Source organism: Pan troglodytes, chromosome 14 (assembly GCF_028858775.2).
Source record: "Pan troglodytes isolate AG18354 chromosome 14, NHGRI_mPanTro3-v2.0_pri, whole genome shotgun sequence".
In the NCBI taxonomy this organism is placed as follows: domain Eukaryota; kingdom Metazoa; phylum Chordata; class Mammalia; order Primates; family Hominidae; genus Pan; species Pan troglodytes.
The window spans coordinates 25,815,245-25,836,967 of record NC_072412.2 but is presented as its reverse complement, the minus strand read 5'-3'; the positions used below and the strand labels follow the sequence as shown (position 1 = coordinate 25,836,967).

At 39.1% G+C, this 21,723-nt stretch overlaps 1 protein-coding gene across 4 annotated transcripts in view; it reads right to left on the bottom strand.

Moving 5' to 3' along the window:
- Window positions 1–21,723, bottom strand: part of WASF3 (WASP family member 3) — a 131,270-nt gene that overhangs the window by 18,417 nt on the left and 91,130 nt on the right. For all 4 annotated transcript variants that reach the window (XM_024348486.3, NM_001362408.1, XM_054664782.2 and 1 more), the window contains 2 exon segments: window positions 5,329–5,463; window positions 2,827–2,980 (listed from right to left, as the gene is read on the bottom strand). In XM_024348486.3, the coding sequence (XP_024204254.2) occupies window positions 2,827–2,980; window positions 5,329–5,463 (289 nt within the window).

Below are 21,723 nucleotides of genomic sequence, written 5' to 3'. Positions count from 1 at the left end.
TTTTTATTATTATACTTTAAGTTCTGGGATACATGTTTAGAACATGTAGGTTTGTTACACAGGTATACGTGCCATGGTGGTATGCCGCACCCATCAACCTGTCATCTACATTACATAGTTCTCCTAATGCTATCCCTCCCCCTTGTCCCTCACCCCCCGACAGGCCCGGTATGTGATGTTCCCCTCCCTGTGCCCATATGTTGTTCAACTCCCACTTATGAGTGGAGAACATGCAGTGTTTTTCTGTTCCTGTGTTAGTTTGCTGAGAATGATGGTTTCCAGCTTCATCCATGTCCCTACAAAGGACATGACCTCATTCTTTTTTATGGCTGCATAGTATTCCATGGGGTATATGTGCCACATTTTCTTTATCCAGTCTAACATTGATGGGCATTTGGGTTGGTTCCAAGTATTTGCTATTGCGAATAGTGCTGCAATAAACATACGTGTGCATGTGTCTTTATAGTAGAATGATTTATAATCCTTTGGGTATATACCCAGTAATGGGATTGCTGGGTCAAATGGTATTTCTAGTTCTAGATCCTTGAGGAATCACCACACTGTCTTCCACAATGTTTGAACTTATTTACACTCCCACCAACAGTATAAAAGCGTTCCTATTTCTCTACATCCTCTCCAGCATCTGTTGTTTCCTATAGCTTCTAAACACTTAAATTTTTCCGTCACTTAGGCTGGGCATGGTGGCTGATGCCTGTGATCCCAGCACTTTGGGAGGCCGAGGCGGGTGGATCACCTGAGGTCAGGAGTTTGAGACCAGCCTGACCAACATGGTAAAACCCCATCTCTACTAAAAATACAAAAATTAGCCAGGCTTGGTGGCACATGCCTGTAATCCCAACTACTTGGGAGGCTGAGGCAGGAGAATCGCTTGAACCCGGGAGGCAGAGGTTGCAGTGAGCTGAGACTGCGCCATTGCACTCCTGCCTGGACAACAAGAGTGAAGCAAAACTTCGTCTCCAAAAAAAAATTTTTTTTTCAGTCACTTTGTACTTCTTATATTAAGACAATATTTTGTTACAGTGCTATATTTAAGTTCAAATGTGAAAATTTATATGTTATATACCCCAAATATTGCTATATTAATGAAAAAGCAAATTTGGGCTGGCACGGCTATCCTTAAACACACTATTAAAAAGTCAAAGATACTCAGGAGGCTGAGGCAGGAGAATCGCTTGAACCCAGGAGGCAAAGGCTGCAGTGAGCCAAGATCACCCCACTGCACTCCAACCTGGGCGACAGAGCGAGACTCCATCTCAAAAAAAAAAAAAAAAAAAAACAGTCAAAGATATGCTTTATTTTCCATAAGACTGAATACACACACACATATATGTGAAAGTCAAATCAGTTTTCATACAATTAAAAACTATAAATCACTACAAATATTTTATCATGATCTAATCAATGTAGTGGTTCATTGGGTTATCTGATTTTTTTTCCTTAGAACAGAATTTCCAGTGAGGTTTCTTAGCAACGGCAGGTAGAAAATTTTCATGAGCAAGCCTACACGTTACATTGTGTTTGAGGCTTCAGTGCTAAGTAAAAATGAAACTGCCCCAGGAAAATGCCTATTGAACAAATGCAAAGCCATAAATTAAAATATTTGGCTCATAATGCTATATTCATACATATTCTTAATTTTTTTAAATAAGTGTGCTAAAACCTCCAGAAAAGTCTACTTTTTCCATAAAAAGGCGTGGCATCTTGCTCCTCTGCCATCAGTTTGGCCTGTTTTTCTGAGAGCCTCTCCCTGTCTGTGCGGAAAGAAAGTGGTGTAGTTTGAACTGCACTTTCCTAGCACAGCTGCAACAAAGGGTGGCTCCAAACATCTCCCTGTGGACCCTGAGAAAGGACAGGAATTAGGACCAAGAAAAATTCTATGCACTCCCTGACATGGGCCAAAGGGCCCCTGAGGGTAGGACTGCTGAGAGGGTAGTAATGGAAGTGGAGAACTCGCAGGCTCCTGGAAGGTTCTCACAGGAGAATCACCAGAGAGCTGGCCCGGGGCTGTGAGGACCACTGGTCACCACAGCCTGTGCTTGTCAGAGGCCAAAGGATGAGCTCCAGAAGAGGGCACGGAGGTGGGGAGAGGACAGGACATACCACAAGGGATGGAGAGACAGTGTGTGAAAGAGGGATATGGGACAGGAGGTGACAGCAGGTATGGGAAGAAAGTGCTGAGCTGGGAGAAGGCAGGAGGGGTGTTTAGAAAGAGCATTTTTAGTTAGTCTCTTCATATTTTTTTTTGCACTATTTATTTTCCATTGTTTTTCTTGGAAGTCTCGTCCTGCTAACGTGTCCTACCATTTTCCAGTAACAGAAGGTTAATTTGCTGACTATATTTTCACTCTTCAAAACCCCTAACACTACAGAATACATTTTTTTCTGAATTAAATATCAAATGTCTCTGCAGTGCTGAAACAGGTATTTTGCTGCATTATAAATGAATTATGCAGTTCCTTTCTAATTGACTTCGAATCTAAAAACAACAACATAACCACACACAATACTGTTATGCAACTTACTCACTTCTACTTAAGGTAGCTACATCTAAAAGTTAAAATCAGAACTCACATTTCTACTGTTAAACGTATCAATATGCTGAAATACTATAACTTTAATAATTATGTACCAATGAGTAGTTTCATTGTATATAATTCAATCATTATTTTCAAAGTTTGAAGCAATTCTGATTTTAACCCAGATGAACCATCAAGGACATTCCCACACAATGCATCAGCTTGCTCCCAGCTCTGCCCAGCTCTCCCCTCATCTCAAGGAGAGGCTCTGGGACTCATGAAGATATACCTGTATGGTGTCAGGATGTTCAGAGGCGGTGGCTTATCACTCTGGTTGTAAATATCAGCAACAGGATTAGGAATGCTGTTCTTTGAAACCACTTGCTGGTCTTGGACTGTGGAACTTTTGAAAGCTTTTTTCATGTTGATATCCTGTAGTGAGACTATTTAGAGAAAATCCCCCAAGTTGAGTTATATGGAAATATTTTTAACTGTTTAGAAGTAAATACCATTTGACTCACAATTAAAAACACCTCCTAGAACAACCAAATAATATTTCTTATTGTCCATTTAAAAACCATGCTTAAGAGCATGTGCATTCCTTTCCTTTCACAGATAATAGCTATCACTATGAAATGAGGTCAAATCATGGCTTTTTTTTTGTAGTAATCTAATTATTTCACTGAACCTAATACTAGAGTAACATTATTTAAATAGCATTTCTCAGAAATCACATAGGAATATAGTTATGAATGTAACAGGCATGTAAATGCACAGATTTGAATATCCTAAGGAAAACACCGTTCAAACAACATTAGTTTAAATATAATGCATGTGGGAAATACTTCTGCAAAAATTACACAAATGGAAATAACACATTAAGTTTTTCTGAAACAAACATTAAGGAAAGATGGCAAATGGCAAAGCTTTTCAACATGTATCTAGTCCCAAAAATTAAGTAACTTGATCGATGATACAAAATTACACTAAGGATTCAGAAAATTGGGGCTGGGTAAAGTTCTTTCTTGTGCTTGTACAGCACTTTACATTTCATTTATTAACTCACCTCTTTTTTTTTTTTTTTTGAGACAGAGTCTTGCTCTGTCACCCAGGCTGGAGTGCAGCCTCCCGGGTTCATGCCATTCTCCTGCCTCAGTCTCCCGAGTAGCTGGGACTACAGGCACCCGCCACCACGACCGGCTAATTTTTTGTATTTTTAGTAGAGACGGGGTTTCACCATGTTAGCCAGGATGGTCTTGATCTCCTGACCTCATGATCCGCCTGCCTCGGCCTCCCGAAGTGCTGGGATTACAGGCGTGAGCCACCGCGCCCAGCCAACTCATCTGACTTTCATCAAACTTTTTGAGGTGGACAGACTAGGCTATTAACCTACCTATTCAACCACTGAAGCTGAGCTTCAGAAATGTTAAGATTCCAAAAACTCCAGCAAAAAAGTGGCAAGACCAAAACAGAATACAGACTTCCTGTCAGTCAAGTATTTTTTCTACTGTAACATCCATGGCAAGGAAAGTAATAAGGTAAAATCTTGTTTGGAAAAGGATTTTAAAGATATGACATGTACTATAAAATCTCATAAAATTTAATTTACAGATTAATATTTTCCAGGGTAAGGTTTATCATAAGCATTCTAACGGCAACAGCCAACAAAAAGTTGAAGAAAGATGAATAGCTAATTTAAAACGTGAATGATTGGTTTAAAATGTTAAGAATTCCTTACCTGAACAGACCAACTAATACTTATTGTTGGAAAAGTAAGAATGCTTCTATAATGAATATTAAAATCAATGTTTTACATTTTTGTTATATTTGTAATTCACTAATCAAATTTTGACCTTTGAAAAAGACTGAACATGAGATAACATATATTTTTTAAATGATGAGAGATGAATTCCACAACTACTTTTTTTAAAAAATAAAAGCATTATTTTTACCAATACTACTCTATAGATATAGCACAAAAATCAGACACTAGGATCTTTTCAAAGCAACAAGAGCAATTGTTAACTGCCATTATTTAAAGGTAAAACTAAATTTTAACCTAAATATTTTTCTCAAAATAAATATGAAGTGGTATGTTTTGTACTTTTTAAGCATATTTTCTCCAGCTCAATCTGAGTCTTTCATTCAAGATACTGAAAGTAAAATTTTAAAAAAGGGATCGTTGATAGTTTCAATTTTGTTGAAACTGACAATTTCAGGGTGTATCATCAAATGACTATCAGTTAACTATACAATGCTTGTCGACATTAACATTATTTTAAAGCCTGCAGCCTAAAGGCTTTCGGTAAATGCTATTTCTGAGAAGGTTAACAAAATTTTTAAATCAGCAGAATCACCAGGATTTTACAGGCATCAATCCTAAGAACACCAGGTGCTTGTGTCACACAAGGTATGTGTAACACTGTCTCAGTTGGACCATATCTCTAGAGTGGCTCTGTAATTTTTAGGTAAGAAAGTATTTTTAAAATAACTGTCAGTAACCTAAATTGGGGCTTCTAATACTGACTGTATTCAAAGAAGCCTTTAAAACAAATACTATATTTGTAATTTTTTAAAAAAGAGTATAGAGTTATGAGGTAGACCACATATGAATCTTTTCACCGTGAATTAACACAAAGTTGTAGGTTTTTCCCCCTCGCTATTCTTCTAGGAAAGACAAGATGAAATATCAGCATGCCATCCCAAGGAAAAAGCAGTAATTACACTGCAATTAATTACTACCATCTTGTCAACATCACTTCTAGCTCACTGCTTTCAGGCAATTACCTACCCTCTTCCACTGTTGAATCCAGCTGGGTGACTTTGACAGCAAGGCGATCAATTCTGTCTTGAAGAGAATTTGCTCTGATGTAGAAGTTGTTAGCCTCATTAAACAACTCACCAAATATGTCTTCAGCATGTTTGCCTGTAGAATAAAATGAATGGAGAAGGCCATCTGTTAGGGAGCTGATGAAGCGGCCCTCACACATCCTCACCAGTGCTTATTCCTGTCAACATGTGGGATTTTGTGCAAACGAGTATGAAAATAAAGTGTCACAGTCCAAGGCCTTTAGAACTTTTGAAGTTTATTAGAGATACTCATATAAATCTGAAACTGACTCAATGTTGTAGAATTTTAAAATATCCCAGACAGTATACAATCTTTATTGCTACATGAGCTATCACTCAAGTTGCTTCCCACTAACTGCAACTTAAGTTCTCATTTTTCATGCTTTAAGTGTAAATACAATCTCAGGAACCAAACTTTCACTTATTCCTCAAGATAATTCAATTATCATGTTGGCCTTTAAATCTGGGATTTTATCTCAGTCCCATTCAGAAACATTAGATATTTTATTTGTGCCTAACACTTTCCAATGGCATTAAATTCTTCTAATTAATATTGTGAAATCTGGGTATATAGCGCTGACTCAGGCACTCTCTATAAACCAAGATTTTGAATTCTGAGTTAAATTTTTCTGCGTGGCTGATTTCCACATTCCTCTGAGTGCCAGATATAACTCCCACTTTTCTTAAAATGTAACATTTCTGAAAATTCAGCAAGCAAGATAAGAATCATTATCTGCTCACACTGAATTTCCAAATCCTAACACCGTTACTTTATTCATGCAACAAATATTAAATAGCTGCCTACTCTGAGTGTGCAAGGCACATCTCACCTTAACTTTTCTGACAGAGATACCTACCACTTCTTTTTATTTTCATTTTCTATCGGTTTATCACTCAAATGAGAGAGAGAACCTGAACCTCCCAGGAAGAAAACTTCATTAGAGTTAAGAATAACCCTAAAGTTCCCATGGTGCTTTATAGTTTATACGCTGCTTTCACAGCCACTTTCTGTACTCTTTGCTATAATCCATGAGACTGTGAACTCCGTGTGTTCCATGTTTTAGCCTTAGCCCTGTGTGATGCCTCCTGCACACACCTGTTCAATGAATAAGTGAGCCCGGGAGGTAAACAGGAAGTTAATGTTTTCATTCTCTGGCTGACTAAACAGAGGATCAGAAAGGTGATCCGTCCAAATCCCATGGCTAGTACATGGCAGAAATAGATGAAACAAAAATATGGTCTTCTAACTTTTAGTTCTCTGCTTTTATCACATAGCTCCCTGGACTCCCTTGGCTGCAATCTTCATGAATTATTTCATGCCATGAAACACTCGATAATTTCTTATCTACTTAATGAAATGGACTAAAATATTTTACTGCTTAAATGGTTACACCTAGACACTGGGAATGAATTCTTATGAATTTAAAATTAGTATAATTTCATAGATTCTGTGTAACTGTTTTAACAAGAAGAATTCCTCTTAGAAAATAAGAATAAATCAATAAACATGTACCCCATCCCCCACCAAAAAAGGAGAGAAAAACCCAGATTTCAGCTTTCAGCTAAGCATTAAATTGCTTCTCTAAAAGCTCAATATCCACAGCATGGTCTTCTGGGTTCACTTAAAATTCTGTCAACAGTTCCCATTCCCATAATATGCAAAATGGTTCCACAAAGGCAAAAAAATAAAGCCTTCACACAAACTATATACATTTTAAAATACTATAACTAGCTGCAGCATCCAGAATTAATGCTCGTTTATTGCTTTATGAACACCTTCCTGAGCTCCAGACTTGTTATCTAACTAGCTACTGAACATCTCCATGTTGACGTCTGTTAAGATTCTCAAATCCTGTACAAGCTGAAATATAACTCCTTTTCACCTTACCTCAAACCTGCATCCCCATGTTGAAAAGCACCCACCATCCAAAATGAAGCCCAAGCCAGAAATGGTGTCATTGTGACAGCTCCCTCTCTCTACGGCTAACTCAACACCAAGTCTTGTCCCTTCTACACCCACCGCCATCTTGCCCCAGACCCTCGTTTCTCTCCTGAATTACATCAATAGCTTTTAGATTCACCTCCCACCCCCGAACCCATGCATCACACTGCTGCCAAATGATCTAACAGAAAGAACTGACTACGTCATTTCTATTTAAATTCTTTACTGCTCCCCGTCATTTCAAGATAAAATCTAATAAGTATGTGTATGTGTATGTGTATGACACAGAGGGCCCTGTGCACTGCACTTCATTTCTTTTTTCCCCGGTTTTTTAAAAAATAATTTCAACTTTTATCTTAGATTCAGAGGGTACATGTGCAGGTTCGTTACATGGGTATACTGAGTGACTGCAGTTTGGGGAATGAATGATCCCATACCCAGGTAGTGAACACAGTATCCAAGAGACACTTTGTTGGCCTTTGCCCCTCTTCCTCTCTCCCCATCCAGTAGTCCCCAGTGTCTACTGTTCCCATTTTTATGTCTATGCGTACCCAGTGCTTAGCTCCCACTTAAAAGTGAGAACAGGCAGTATTTGGTTTTCTGTTCCTGTGTTAATTCTCTTACAATAATGGCCTCCAGCTGCATCCATGTTGCTGCAAAAGACATGACTTCATTCTTTATTATGGCTGCGTAGTATCCCATGATGTACCACATTTTCTTTATCCAATCCACCACTGATAGGTACTCAGGTGGATTCCATGTCTTTCTTACTGCAAACAGCACTGTGATGAACATACGAGTGCATGTGTCTTTTTGGTAAAATGATCCATTTTCCTTTGGGTCTATGCCCAGTAATGGAATTACTGGACAGAATGGTAGTTCTGTTTTAAGTTCTTTGAGAAATCTCCAAACTCCTTTCCACAGTGGCTGAACTAATTTACATTCCCACCATGTTTACAGTAAGTAAGCATTCCCTTTTCTCTGCAGCATTGCCAACATCTGTTATTTTTTGACTTTTTAATAGTAGCCTTTCTAACTGGCCGCACCTCATTTCTGCCCTTGCCTGGTGCTCCAGCCAGAATGCACTACTTGCAGCCCCACACTCTCCCACTTCCTCACACTCTGTGCTTCTGCACAGCTGCTCTGCTCCCTCTGCCTCAGGCATGGGCACCCCCTTCCTCACAGTAGTAGCTGACTGACACTCCTGAGCACTCACAGGGGCAGACCAAAGCCCAAGTGCTTTACAAATCTGCCATGATTTCAATCATTTTAACAGTTTTAAGAATGACTGAAATCCCTCTCACCACCACCTCTCATACCCATTAGGATGCTACTATTTAAAAAACAAAAACAAAAACGCAGAAAAGTGTTGGTAAGAATGTGGAGAAATTAGAACCCTGTGCGCTGTTGGTGAGAATGTACAATGGTACGACTGCTGTGGAAAACTGTGTGGTGGTTCCCCCAAAAATTAAACATATGACCCAGAAACTCTACTTGAGTATATACCCGTAAAGACGTGCAAGCAAGGATGTGAAGCGACGTTTGCATACCTATGTTCACAGAAGCATTATTCACAGTAGCAGAGGTGGAAGAACCTGAGTGTCCAGCAATACATGAACGGATAAACAAAATGTGGTACACACATACAATGGAGTATTATTCAGCCTTTAAAGGAAGGAAATTCTGACACATGCTACAACATGGATGAACCTTGAGGATGACATTAGGCTAAGCAAAATTAATCAGTCACAAAAGACAAATACTGTACGATTCCACTTATATGAGGCATGTAAAGTAGTCCATTTCATAGAGACAGACAGGAGAATGGTGGTTGCCAGGGGTCAGAGGAAGAGGGAAATGGGGAGTTCTGTAATGAGAGCAGAGTTTTGCTTCTGCAGGATGACAACATTCTGGAGATCTGCTGCACAGCCATGTGTACACAGTGGTTAACATTACTTGCTACAGCGTGGATGCTGGTTGCCTCCAAATCTCATGTTGAAATGTGATCCCCAATGTTGGAGGTGGGACATGATAGAATTTGTTTGGATCACAAGGGTGGATCCCTTGTGAATAGACTAATGCCCTCCCTGGGTGAGCGAGTTTTTGCTCTAGTAGTTCCTGTGAGAGCTGGCTGTTAAAAAGAGCCTGGCGGCACCTCCCACTCCTTGTTTCCTCTCTCTCTCCATGTGACCTCTGCACACACAGCTCCCCTTCACCTTCCTTCATGAGCGGAAACTTTCTGAGGCCTCACCAGAAGCAGATGCTCGTGCTATGCTTCTTGTACAGCCTGCACAATCATCAGCTAAATAAACTTCTTTTCTTTCTAAGTTACCCAGCCTTTACAGCAACACACAAAGACGCTACTGGACTGTCCACTTAAAAACTGTTAAGGTAAATTTAATGTTATGTAAATTTTATCACAGTTTTTTTAAAAAACCTGGAGAAGAAAATCATAAAAATCTAGAATTCTGCACTGAAAAACCCTCCCTCTTCCCCTGCTCCTCACCCTACACTCTTACTCTCCTCCCTTCGCAGCAAAGCTTCCCCAGAGTACCCCATGCTGCTCTGTCCTCGCCCCTTTCCCCATTCTGCCCAACCCCACGCCAGTCCTGTTTTTGCCCTATCACTCTATGAAAGGGCTGACCCAACTCAGCAGACCATTTCTCCCTGCTAAGTCAAGGGCCAGTTCTCAGGCCTCATCCATCCGGCCTCTCTCTGGCATGGCCCAGTGCTGACCATGATGCACAGGCCAAGCCTGCCTGCCAAGAGCCTGCAGGTGCCCTCCTGCCTCGTGGGCCCTCTGCTGCTTCCTCCCTCCCCAGACTCAAAATTCCACAGGAGTCCAGGGCTCGAGGTCTTGGCTTTTTCTTTTTATTTAACAAAAGTTCTTTTTGCTAAAAAAAAAAAAAAAAAAAAAAACCAAACAAAAAACAAAAGCTAATTACTTCTGCTTCTAAACCTAGTGTTTTAATATTTCCAAAAACTCCACTTTTAAAAGCTACTGACACAGAAAAAAAGATCTGTGTTAAATATTCCAACCTCTTCTCTTTTCCATCAACATTCATTTAGGCATCTCATCCGGTCTAATGGCTGTAAACACTTCCTCTATGCTGATGATTCCTAAATTTCTACCTCCAGATGGACCTCTTCCTGAGATCCTAATGCATGTATCAAACTCCTTACTGACAGCATCACTGGGTGTCTAATAACTGAAACATAACTTGCCCTGAATGGAGTCCTAATACCCCCTCATAAGCCTGCTTCTCTCCCATCTTCCCCTCTTGGAAGAGCCAGCTCCATTCTTTCCCGTTGCTCCAGTCACAGACTTTAGGGTCCTCCTTGCCATCTCTCAATCACTCACACTCCACACTGGCTCTCCAGCAAACTGTCATACACATCCATTTTCAGAATATATCCAGGGTCTGACTGCTCTGCATGCACCACCTGCCCTGATCCTACCCTGCCCCAAGGCATAATCACCACTCACCTCGACCTCCCTAACCGCCAAGGGATTGGTCTTCCAGCAACCTTGCCTCCATCCACACCCCTGCTCAGTTTACTCTCAACCAAGCAGCCCCAGTCATCTTGTCCAAACTAGCCTCAGATCCTGTTACTCCTCTGAGTGTTCAAATCCATTCCATGCCTTGCCAATTCACTCAGAATAAAAGCTAAAGGCCAGATGACCACTTATAAGCTCCTACACGACCTAGCTCCGTTCACCTTTGGGCCTCATCTCCCATTAACCTCTCGCTTGTATGTCCCACTCCAACTACCCTGGCTTCCTCGCTGTTTCTCAGACATACGCAAGCATCCCCCTTCTCCCTAGGCCTTTGCATTTCCAGTTCCTTCTGCGTAGACCACTTCTGCTCCAGAAACTCACATGGTTTGCTCCCTCACTTCCTCTAGCTCTACACCCAAATGTCACCTTCTAAGTGAGGCTTTCCTAACAGCCCTGGCTAAATGCCATCAACCTCATCACACATGTGATCACACACCCCTCTTATCCCTGCTCTGCTGTATTTTCCTGACTAGCACTAATCACCAAGTAATAAATTATGCACTTGTATGTATTCATCTTGTTTCTCATCTGTCTCCCACCACTAGAACATATGATCCACAAAGACAAGGATTCCCCTTAGCTCTGTGTACTGCTGTATCAGTCTCCAATGTCTAGAGCATGCCTGGCTTATAGTAGGTACTCAGAAAAGATTTCGGAATAAGCGAACAAAAACATAAGAACTGAGTCCTGGCTAACTCAGGATGTAGACTGGGCTCTGTAAGAGCATTTGACCCCCTCTGTGCTCCACAATGCCCTAAGCTGACCTGGATCACAGGACTTGTCAGGGAACTCTAATCTTGCCTTCATTCATCTAAGCTCTAGGAGAGTTGGAGTTCTGCCTTTCACCTCTGCACTGCTTGTGCTCAGCCAGTGCTCAACAACTATCAGCTGAATGAAAAACACATGATCTATGCCAGTGTTTCTTGTTAACAAGCACAAAGCCAACAAATGCTTCCTGCTCAAGGCAGGCTGGGCAATGAGGAGCTAAAAGGATTAAACATGTTTCTATGCCTTGGGGTGTCTCAAAGTCATTAATAAGCTAATGTGCACGGGCAATCTGCAAGAGAAGCATCTAACATATCATGTTCTCATAGTGACTGGGCCTGGAAACACCTAATAACATCTTTCAGAACTACTGTTTTATAGAATCCATTTGGTGAAATGCTGGGTGTTTTGTAGATGAGCACCACGTTCCAAATGCTTCATATTCAAGTCTATCAGTTCTTTATTTCTGAATGTCTGACATAGTCACAAAATGAAACCAATTATTGTGTTTCCGCTTGACCATTCATAGTTTAAAATAAATTTATATATACACACATACTCCAGTCCAACTTTAAAAGCTCCCATCCCATCCCCTTCGGCTGTACAGAAAACTAATTAATAGGGACAGCATATACACCAAGACTATGGGAGTGTACACAATAGCCTCTTGCAAAAGTGACAGCAATACTCTCAAAGCACAGCAACTATTGTTGAGAACAACATCATGTACTCTCAGCTCGATGCTGCATAAGCAGAAAAGGACACGCAACATTTGCTTCTAGGTCCGATGCCTAACTCTATTTGAAAAACATGCAACTGATACTACATTTCCACTCAGAAGTTCTCAATTTATAAAGGGACATAAAATTTAAAGACTTGCATAATTAATATTTTGCCAGCTGCTGAAAGCTGACAAGTGTCTGAAGAGAAAAAAATGGAAAGAGCTATATTTTCTGATGAATAAGAATAGTGTTATAATTACAATCTTCAGTTTTGCAAACAGCAAATGATTTGAAAAGCTGAATTCTACTCACTCTTTCAATAGCAAGTCCATTAATAGCTAAACTAATTCTGAATTATGGAGCACATTGAGGTAAATGCAATTTATTCATTCTTTGTTGACAAAAGTTCCACTTCTGGACTTATTAGTACCACATGAACTCATGTCCAAGTACATCAGGTTGAGATAAATGCCTCTGTCAACTAAAGAAAAATCAGGCTTTTGAAGAATTAAAGTTAGCTTTATTTATAAGTCTTACTGAGGAATGTAACCCGGGAGAGGCTTCTCAAGAGTTGTTATACTATTTTAAAGTCGTATTTTGGCCCACAGTTTATATATAAGTGATGGCGGCCCTGCCTGTGTCTAGCAGGTACATCAAATGTGTTTAGAAGTAACATTAGATACTTTTGCACCAACCTAATACAAGCTACAATAGAGTAAAATGTGAGGATACATCTGGTTACAGATGATAAAAGCAAAATCCTTAGACATTATCTTCTGTATAGGAAAAGATAAGGGCTAGGATTATTAATTCACCTTTTTTGGAAAATGCAGTGATTTAGAACCTGCGCTCTACCCCGTGTATCATCTTTATGGCATTCTTCCAGAGGGCTGCTCTCAGTCCTTGAGTCAGGCACTTTGTGAAGTTTTGTTGACAAGGGATTTTGTTGAAATTCTGCTGGCAAGCCAAGCGAACGAGCAAAGGGCTTCTTACTTTTGTTACTTTGTCTCACAAGTTCCCCCTTCTGGTCATAATTCAACCCTCTGTTGTATATACAAGACCAGCAGTGATTGTATTATGTAGTCGGGAAGGCTCTTCTCTAGGAAAGTCCATAGTCTTTAGTCACAGTTGTCATAGTCATAAGGAATGGGTATCGGGTTTGGGGTGTATACTTGTCTATTTATTAGAAAACATGTTTTGGACTGTATTTATTTCTTTAATTAGTATGATCTCATTTTTTTCTTGATGTCGTCTTTTTCTGTACCTAATCTATTTTAATGGGACTATTACAAGGAACTATAGATTATATATGGTAGTATTTATTTAAAATAAATAATTTTAAATACCATGAAAGTGAGTTACAGATCGGAGAAAACATAACTAACAAAATTGGGATATATTTGTATATTAACTGTACTTTTAAATTAAAAACTTTAATGGAAGTATTGATGATGAATTTTTGTTTGGGTTAGAATGATAAGACTTTTTTTTATTTCTTAGTATTGGGAAGGTTTATTACCAGGAAGTCATGTTTCTTGGTGGGGGAAAAACAATTTTGTTATTTATTGTAGGCTGGCCAGATTGTTAGTAATATGGGGTCAGTCACGACATGAAATTATATGTTATTTTTTGAATAATGAATTATTTTTAGTAACTGGGTGACAATTATTTTGGCCTTAGCCACTGGTAAATAGTTTCTAAATTCTGGAGAGTTTCAGGTAAAGAGAATTTAGGTAAAGAGAGTTTTAAGTAAAGAGAGTTTAGGTAAAGAGAAAGGTAAATGTTTTCATTTGTTTATGAAACTACACTTTACTCGGTTGTTTTAAGACACGAATAGCTTAAAAGAAACTTTTTTTTACTTTGGAAAACAAAGTATAAAGAAAATCACTAATGTTTTGACTTTGTCTCACACCTCTAAATTGCCAAAGCATAAAAACTGTACGTGGATTTTCAGCTGTATTTAAAAGTAAAGATTTACTGGAAACAATCAAGGTATCTTGTATGAGTCCTTTCTGGGGAACAAAAGAGCAGTCATAACTAGGGCTTTCATAAATTTTAGCACACACACTGGAACCTAGATCTTGGTTTGACAAGATTTTGGCTTTTTGTACTCCACTAAAAGGAATCAAGCTTCTTGGAAAAATGACTCCAGGGCTGAGGGCAGAAAACCACATGAACCTAGAATGTATTGCTGTGCTAGAAAGAGTAAGGTACTCAAAGGACTTTACTTCCGAGATTGGTGGGGAGATGTCAAAAGGACACAGAAGCCTGTCTGAAAGGGCTCCCACCAGCCAAATGTGGAAAAACGTAAGGATCAAAATAAGTCAATGGAATATAAACCACAGAATAAAATAATCCATCAGTCCATACTGATATAAATGAGCAAGTAAATAAATAGGGAAATAAATGAAAGCATTTGCAGCAGAATGCTTACTAACTAATGTTGAAGAAATTATGGCATGACAAAAAAATCACCATTCTGCAACCACCACAGCAACTGTTTCCGTCAAGGATCATCAATGGATGCTGAGACTAGTGGGTTCATAGAAGGATGGGAAACAGAACATTTATATAGTCTCAAAGTGTCTCCCCATATGACACTTTTTAATCACATAGGGAAAAAAATCTTTGCATTACAGAAATTTGGGGTAATCAATCCACTGATGAAAGTCAATACCACCAGTTATGACACAAGCAGACACATGAGCTTCCTAATGAAACGCGCAGGGGAGAACACATCATCACCGTGTGATATTTCTGTCAATATCCTAAATCCAGTCACGAGGAAACATTAGAAAATCCAGACCAACGGACATTCCATAACATAAATGCTGTTTCCCTTCTAAAGTGTCAAGGTCATAAAAGTCAAGGTCATAAAAGTGTCAAGGTCATAAAAGTCACAGAAAGACTGAGGAACTATTTCAGATTAAAGGAGACAAAAAAGAGATCATTTTTAATATATATGCATACATGCATTTGTATGGTGGGAAAGTGGAAGAGAAGTCTGAGAAAAAGAAGAAATGTAAAACAAAATCTGGGAAATCTGGGTGAAAGTTTATGGAAATTCTTTGTACTGTTTTTGATCTTTTTAAAGTCTAAAATCATTTCAAAATGAAAAGTTAAAAAAGAAACTTTATTATAGTATCTGTAATGTCAGTTCCTGTTGAATTCCATAAAATAACAAGTCATAATATTGGGCTTAAAGTTTTTTCCTCTTTTTTAAACCTATTTTTTCTCCTATAAAAGCAACACATGCTTATTGTAAGAAATACAGAAAATACAGGAAAGTAAACAGTAGGAAAAATGGCCCAAAGTCCAATTAAAGACTCTACTGCTACCGTCCTGATTATAAAACTAACACATGCTCATGATAGAAAATTTGAAAAATTAAGAAAAACAAAAAGAAAAGTCAACCATAATTAACTATAATGAACTTTTAAAATACTTCTTTACAATATTCTAAGCATTTTAAGAACTTAGATAACAGACATTGATTATTAAGCATATTCATTTTTTCAGCAAATATTCAAGCATCGACTGTGTATCAGGCCTTGTCCTTGTTGCTTGAAGAAATATACTTGTGGACACAGCCCCTGTTCTCATGAAGGGTGTATTATGGTTGAGGAAAACAGACAATAAACAAGCAATATGTCTGGTGAAAATAAGTGCTATGGGGAAAATAAAGCAATATTTTTTATAGAGAACAGAGTGGAAGGAAGTGGGTGGTGGTATTTCAGTGGTCACAAAAGCCCTCTCTGATAGGATGGTATCAAGTGACTGAAGAGGGGGAAGATGAATATCTAGGGAAAGAACCTTCCAGGCTGAAGACAAATATGTGCTTGGTGTATGTCAGCCACATCAAGGAAGCCAGTGTGGCTAAAGGCTAGTGAGTGATGGGGAAAAGGGTAGAAGAAGAGGACAGAGAAATAGATGCCCTTCCCTTTGTGTTGGGGCGGGGGTCGGTGGGGAGTGACTGGAAATCCAACAGAAGGCGAGAGGCATAGTGACTTGGATCGGAATAGTGACATCAGGGCAGCTAAGAGGCATATAGACTTGCTACACATTTTGAAGATGACTGATGTCATTTCACTATTGGACTGGATGTCTCTGATAGGAGAGAAAGAAGACAATCAAAAGCACTGTAAGAGGAGAGCTTCCACTTGCTAAGACAGATGGGGGATGGCTGGGAAAGAGAGAAAGAAATCATAAGTGAAATTTTAGACATGTGGGATTAGAGATACCTATTAGAAATCCAAGTGAAGACACCGAGTGGACAGTTGTATAGTTGTATATAAGTTTGAAACTAGGAGATAGGTCAGAACTGAAGACATACATTTGAACATCATCAGCATAAAGATGTTACTTTGAGACATGGGACCTGATGAGGTCACTTAGTAAATGAGAACAGGCAGAGAAGAGCCAAGTGGGGAAGATCACTGAGGAGACAAAGCACAGCTTGGGAGGTAGGAAAAACACCAGAGTGAGGTGGCGGACCACTGTGCAGGTGAAGAGAGTTTCTCCAGAGGAGACAGTTATCTGTGAGTCGCATGCCAGTAACAGATGAAGTAAGAAGGCTGATCCTGGCCACTGGATTTTAGCAGCATGCGAGTCACTGGTCATGCCAATAAGCACAGTTTCAAAAGCGTTGAGTGTGATGAAATCTCAATGGGGACAACAAACAATGTGGGAAATAGAGGCCATGGAGATATGAATACATCCTTCAAGGAATCTTGCTGTGGGAGCAAGAAATGGGATGACAGGGAGAGGATGATCTGAAATTTACTCAAATTGGGAGACTTCTTTGCATATTTATACTTGATGAGAATGACACAGAAAGAGGGGGGAAAATAATACAGAGAAGAAAGAAGGTACATGTATCCTGGAAGCACCCTGAGGATATGGGATCCAGTGCTCCGTTGGAGGAGACAGCATGGATAGGAGCATGAACAGCCCGTCCATTTAAGGGAGGGTGAACAGGACACGCGGATGCAGAGCCTATCAGCGTGCAATGTGTCAGAGGGAGACCTTTACTTCTGCTCTGATTGCTTTTCTTTTACCAGTGAAATAAGAAGCACAGTCATCAGCAGAGTGGGGAGGTGCGAGGTGGAAAGATATGAAATAGGCAACTAAGAGCACAAAAATTAATTAACACAGAGATTACAACGGGAATGCTGAGCAACACCAAGGGCCCACCTAAGGCATGGGCTCATGATTTTAAACCTTTCTTCTTTTCTAACATAACATTTAAAGCTACAAATTTTTCTCTATACACTTCTTTAACAAAATCCCACAAATACAATGGCATTTTGTGTTCACTACCACATGGTTAGCAATAGTTTCTAACTTCCCTTTTGAGTTTTTCTTTGACCCAAGGATTATTTTTTAAATACTGTTTGATTTTCCAATATTTGAGCATTATCTAAAAAGATTATAATTATCTCATTATCATCACTCTCTGTATATTAATCTTTTAAAACTTACTATTTTATGGCCTACCAGATGTCCCGTTTCGGTGTATGTTTCACGGGAAATTAAAAGAATGTGTATTCTACAACTTGGGAGTTTGGTATACAAAGATGAATTAAGTCAGACTGGCTGGTATATTGTTCAAACCCCCTATATCCTTACACATTTTCTATCCACTTGTTCTTTCAATTACTGAGCGGTACTTGTTAAAATCTCCAACTATGATTTTGAGTTTGCCTACTTCTCCCCTCAGTTCTATTTTTATTCCATGTAGTTTGCAGTCCTCTTATTAGGTACATATACATTTAAAGCTCTGTGTTCTTGACTCTTTTATCACCATTAAAGGTCCTGGCTTATCTGTTTTATATTCTATTTTATCTGACATTCACAAAACCACACCAGCTTTCTTGTACCTTGTGTTTGCAGGGCATATTTTTTCATTAACTTTCCTTAAATCAGTGTCTTCATCCTCAAAATGCATGTATTTTAGTCTCACTTTTTAATTTAACCTGATAATCTCTGCCTTTTAAGAGGAAGTTTACAATGTTTCTATTTAAAGAAATTATTGATGTGGTTAGGATTCAATCTATCATCTGACTGTTTTCCATTTGGCTCTTCTGTTCCTTCTTCCTTTGTTCTTCCTTTCTTGCCTTCTGGGATAACCAAATCATTATTTTAGGATTTCATTTGGTATCTATGTTATTCTTGATGGTTACCAGAAATTATACTATGTACCCTTAACTCATCTCTACTTTCAAATAACATAGTACTTCATAAACAATGTAAAACACAACAGTGTAAGTCTATTTATCACTTTCATACTCAGCATTTACTGTCACATATTTTACTGTCACATACATTATAAATGCCATAAATTTTAAACAGTTACTAGTCTTTTAAGCAGATACAGACCTAATTATTGATGACCTTTTCTATTTAATCCCATATTTACTTTGTCTGGACTCCTTGCAGATCCAGGTTTCCAAATGGTATCATTTCCCTGAAGCGTTAAGAATTTTTTGTAGTACAGGTTGCTGGAGGACTAATTCTCTGAGACTTTTGTCTGAACAAAATGTCTTTCATTTTTAAAAGATATTTTCACTGACTATAGAATTATAGAATGACAAGTTTCTTCCTTTTAGCACTTACCCACTGTTTTCTGGTCCAATGTTTCTGATGACAAGTCAGCTGTCATCCTTAACATTGTTCCCTTCTTTTACATGATGTATATTTTTCCTCTTTCTTCTTTTAAGATTTTCTCTTCATCTTTGTTCCTTTAGCAAAATTTTTGGTTTTTGGTTTTTGGTTTTTGTGTTTTTTTAGAGTCTTGCTCTGTTGCCTATGATGGAGTGCAGTGGTGCAATTTCAGCTCACTACAACTTCTGCCACCAGGATCAAGCCATTCTCATGCCTCAGCCTCCCAAGTAGCTGAGACTACAGGCACGCACCACTGTACCAGCCTAATTTTTGTATTTTTAGTAGAGGTGGGGTTTCATCATGTTGGCGAGGCTGCTCTCGAACTCCTGGCCTCAAGTAATCCACCTGCATTGGCCTCCTTAGCAATTTTATTATGACGTGGTTTTCTTTATACTTTCAGGAATTTGCTGAGTTTCTTGTGTCTGTTAGTTGATATCTATCATCAATATTCAAAACTTATCTTCCATTACTTCTTCTGCTCTATTCCTTCTCTTTTTCTCCTTTTGTTCTGAGATTCCAATTACGTATGTGTCAGACGATTTGATATGGTCCCATATTTTGAATGCTCTAAAATTTTGTTGTTGCTTTCCAAATTCATTTTCTCTTGTGAATCAGTTTAAATAATTTCTATTAACTTATTTCCAAGTTCACCAATCACTTCTGCTGGGTCCTGTCTGCTATTAGGTCCATCAGATGAATTCTTTCTTTCTGATACTGTATTTTTCAGTTCTGGCATTTAAAAAAATGATTTCCATTTCTCTGCTGAAACTGCTATTTCCTCACACATTGTTCATCTTTTGCAGTACATTCAATATATTTTTCTTGATTCTTAGAATTTCCATCTTTCTGACATTACCTATCAGTCCCTGCATGTTATCTACTTTTCCATTAGATCCCTCAGCATATTAATCATAGTTCTTTTAAATTCCTGGTCTGACAATTCCAACACTCCTCCCATATCTGAATCTTGTTCTGATGCTAGCTCTGTACCTTCAAACTGTGTTTTTTGCCTTTTAGTATGCTTTGTAATTTTCTGATGAAAACCAGACATGACAAACAAGGTGAAAGGAATCCCACTACACAGGCCTTTAATGCTGTGCTGGTAGGGTGTCAGGTGAGGGGCGGTGAAAAGGGAGTGTTATACAGTCCTATGACTGGGGTCTCAGTCTTCTAGTGAGCCTGGGGCCCTGGGTCTCACTCCCGCTTCCCCTCAGGTTAGGCAGGACGACCAGAAGGGACTGGAGTTGGGTATTTCCCTCCAACCAGGTCTGTTAAGCTCTGGTAAAATCTCAGTCTGTTAGGCTCTGTTGAAATAATTTCTTTTGAGGGCAGGCATGTTAAAAAGAGTCAAATGTTTCAGGCGCTTTTTTTCTGAGACAGTTTTACTCTGTTGCCCAGGCTGGAATGCAGTGGTGTGATCTCTGTTCACTGCAACCTCCGCCTGCTGGGTTCAAGCAATTCTCTGCCTCTCCCCCCAAGTAGCTGGGATTATAGGTGCCCACCACCACGCCTGGCTAATTTTTGTATTTTTTTAGAGAGACGGGGTTTCACCACCTTGGCCAGGCTGGTCTTGAACTCCTGACCTCATGATTCAGCCTCCCAAAGTGCCGGGATTACAGGTGTGAGCCACCGTGCCCAGATGTTTTGGGCTTGTTTTAAAGTCCATTCCCCTCTCCTGAATGGACGAACAAAGAGATTTTTCTCCAATCTTCAATGTAAGAACCTGGTACGGTTGCTGGCAGAAAAACACACAAGTGTGGAAGCCCCTCTGACTGGGCCCCTCTGGAGCTTTTAACTCTCAAACTTGTCCTCAATGAGCCTCCAGCAACTCACCAAGTTTCTGCAACCCTGAAACGGTTCCCACAAGGCTTTCTGTTCCAAATTTGGGGGCATCAGTTTGTCCTGTAACTTCAGTTCTTTGATGGATCTTTCAAAAGGCTGGTTTTCAGATTATTGAGCTTCCTCTTATTGTGTAGACAGCAGTGACTTCCAAGCTCTTTAAAAGCCAGATCAGAAACTGGATGCCCCTTCAATAAATTTTTCATAACTACTCGAAAGTACTTATCAGCCATTTCCAAAATTGGGGTCATCTGTGGGTCTTGCTTCTACTAGTGACTGTCTTCTGTCTCTCTTGATCACAGGTCACATATTTTTCCTTTTCCACCTATCTCATATTTATATTTTTATTTTGCCAGACAACGTACGTAAAAGAATAGTAGATTAAAACAGAGAATGTTTACTCCCATAAAACGGCATCTTTTAAGGAAGACTACTACTTTAGGTTGCTGATAATCACAATCATGTACCTGATATGAGATAAAATTATATGAAATACAAAGAAGAGAGATGATAAAACCAGATAAATTTAGTGATAGCCAGAACTGAAAATTCAGATTTGGCTGACTCTCTAACTTGTGCTCCTAAGAATTATGATGCATTAAATCTTGCTATATTAAAATCCATATGGAGGAAGGAGAAATAAAAAACCTAACTAATAATTACTTCTACAATACCCTTAAGAAAGTATTTCTGACATTCCGGGTCAATGGGTAATGAGAGTCTGTGAATCCCCTATAATCCTGCCTTTTGTCGGGGTGGTGGGGCTCTTATACTTGCCATCAATTCTCCTGCTGACAGAACTTCTATCTTCTAGTTTCCTAAGTATACATTACTTTTTACCTACCT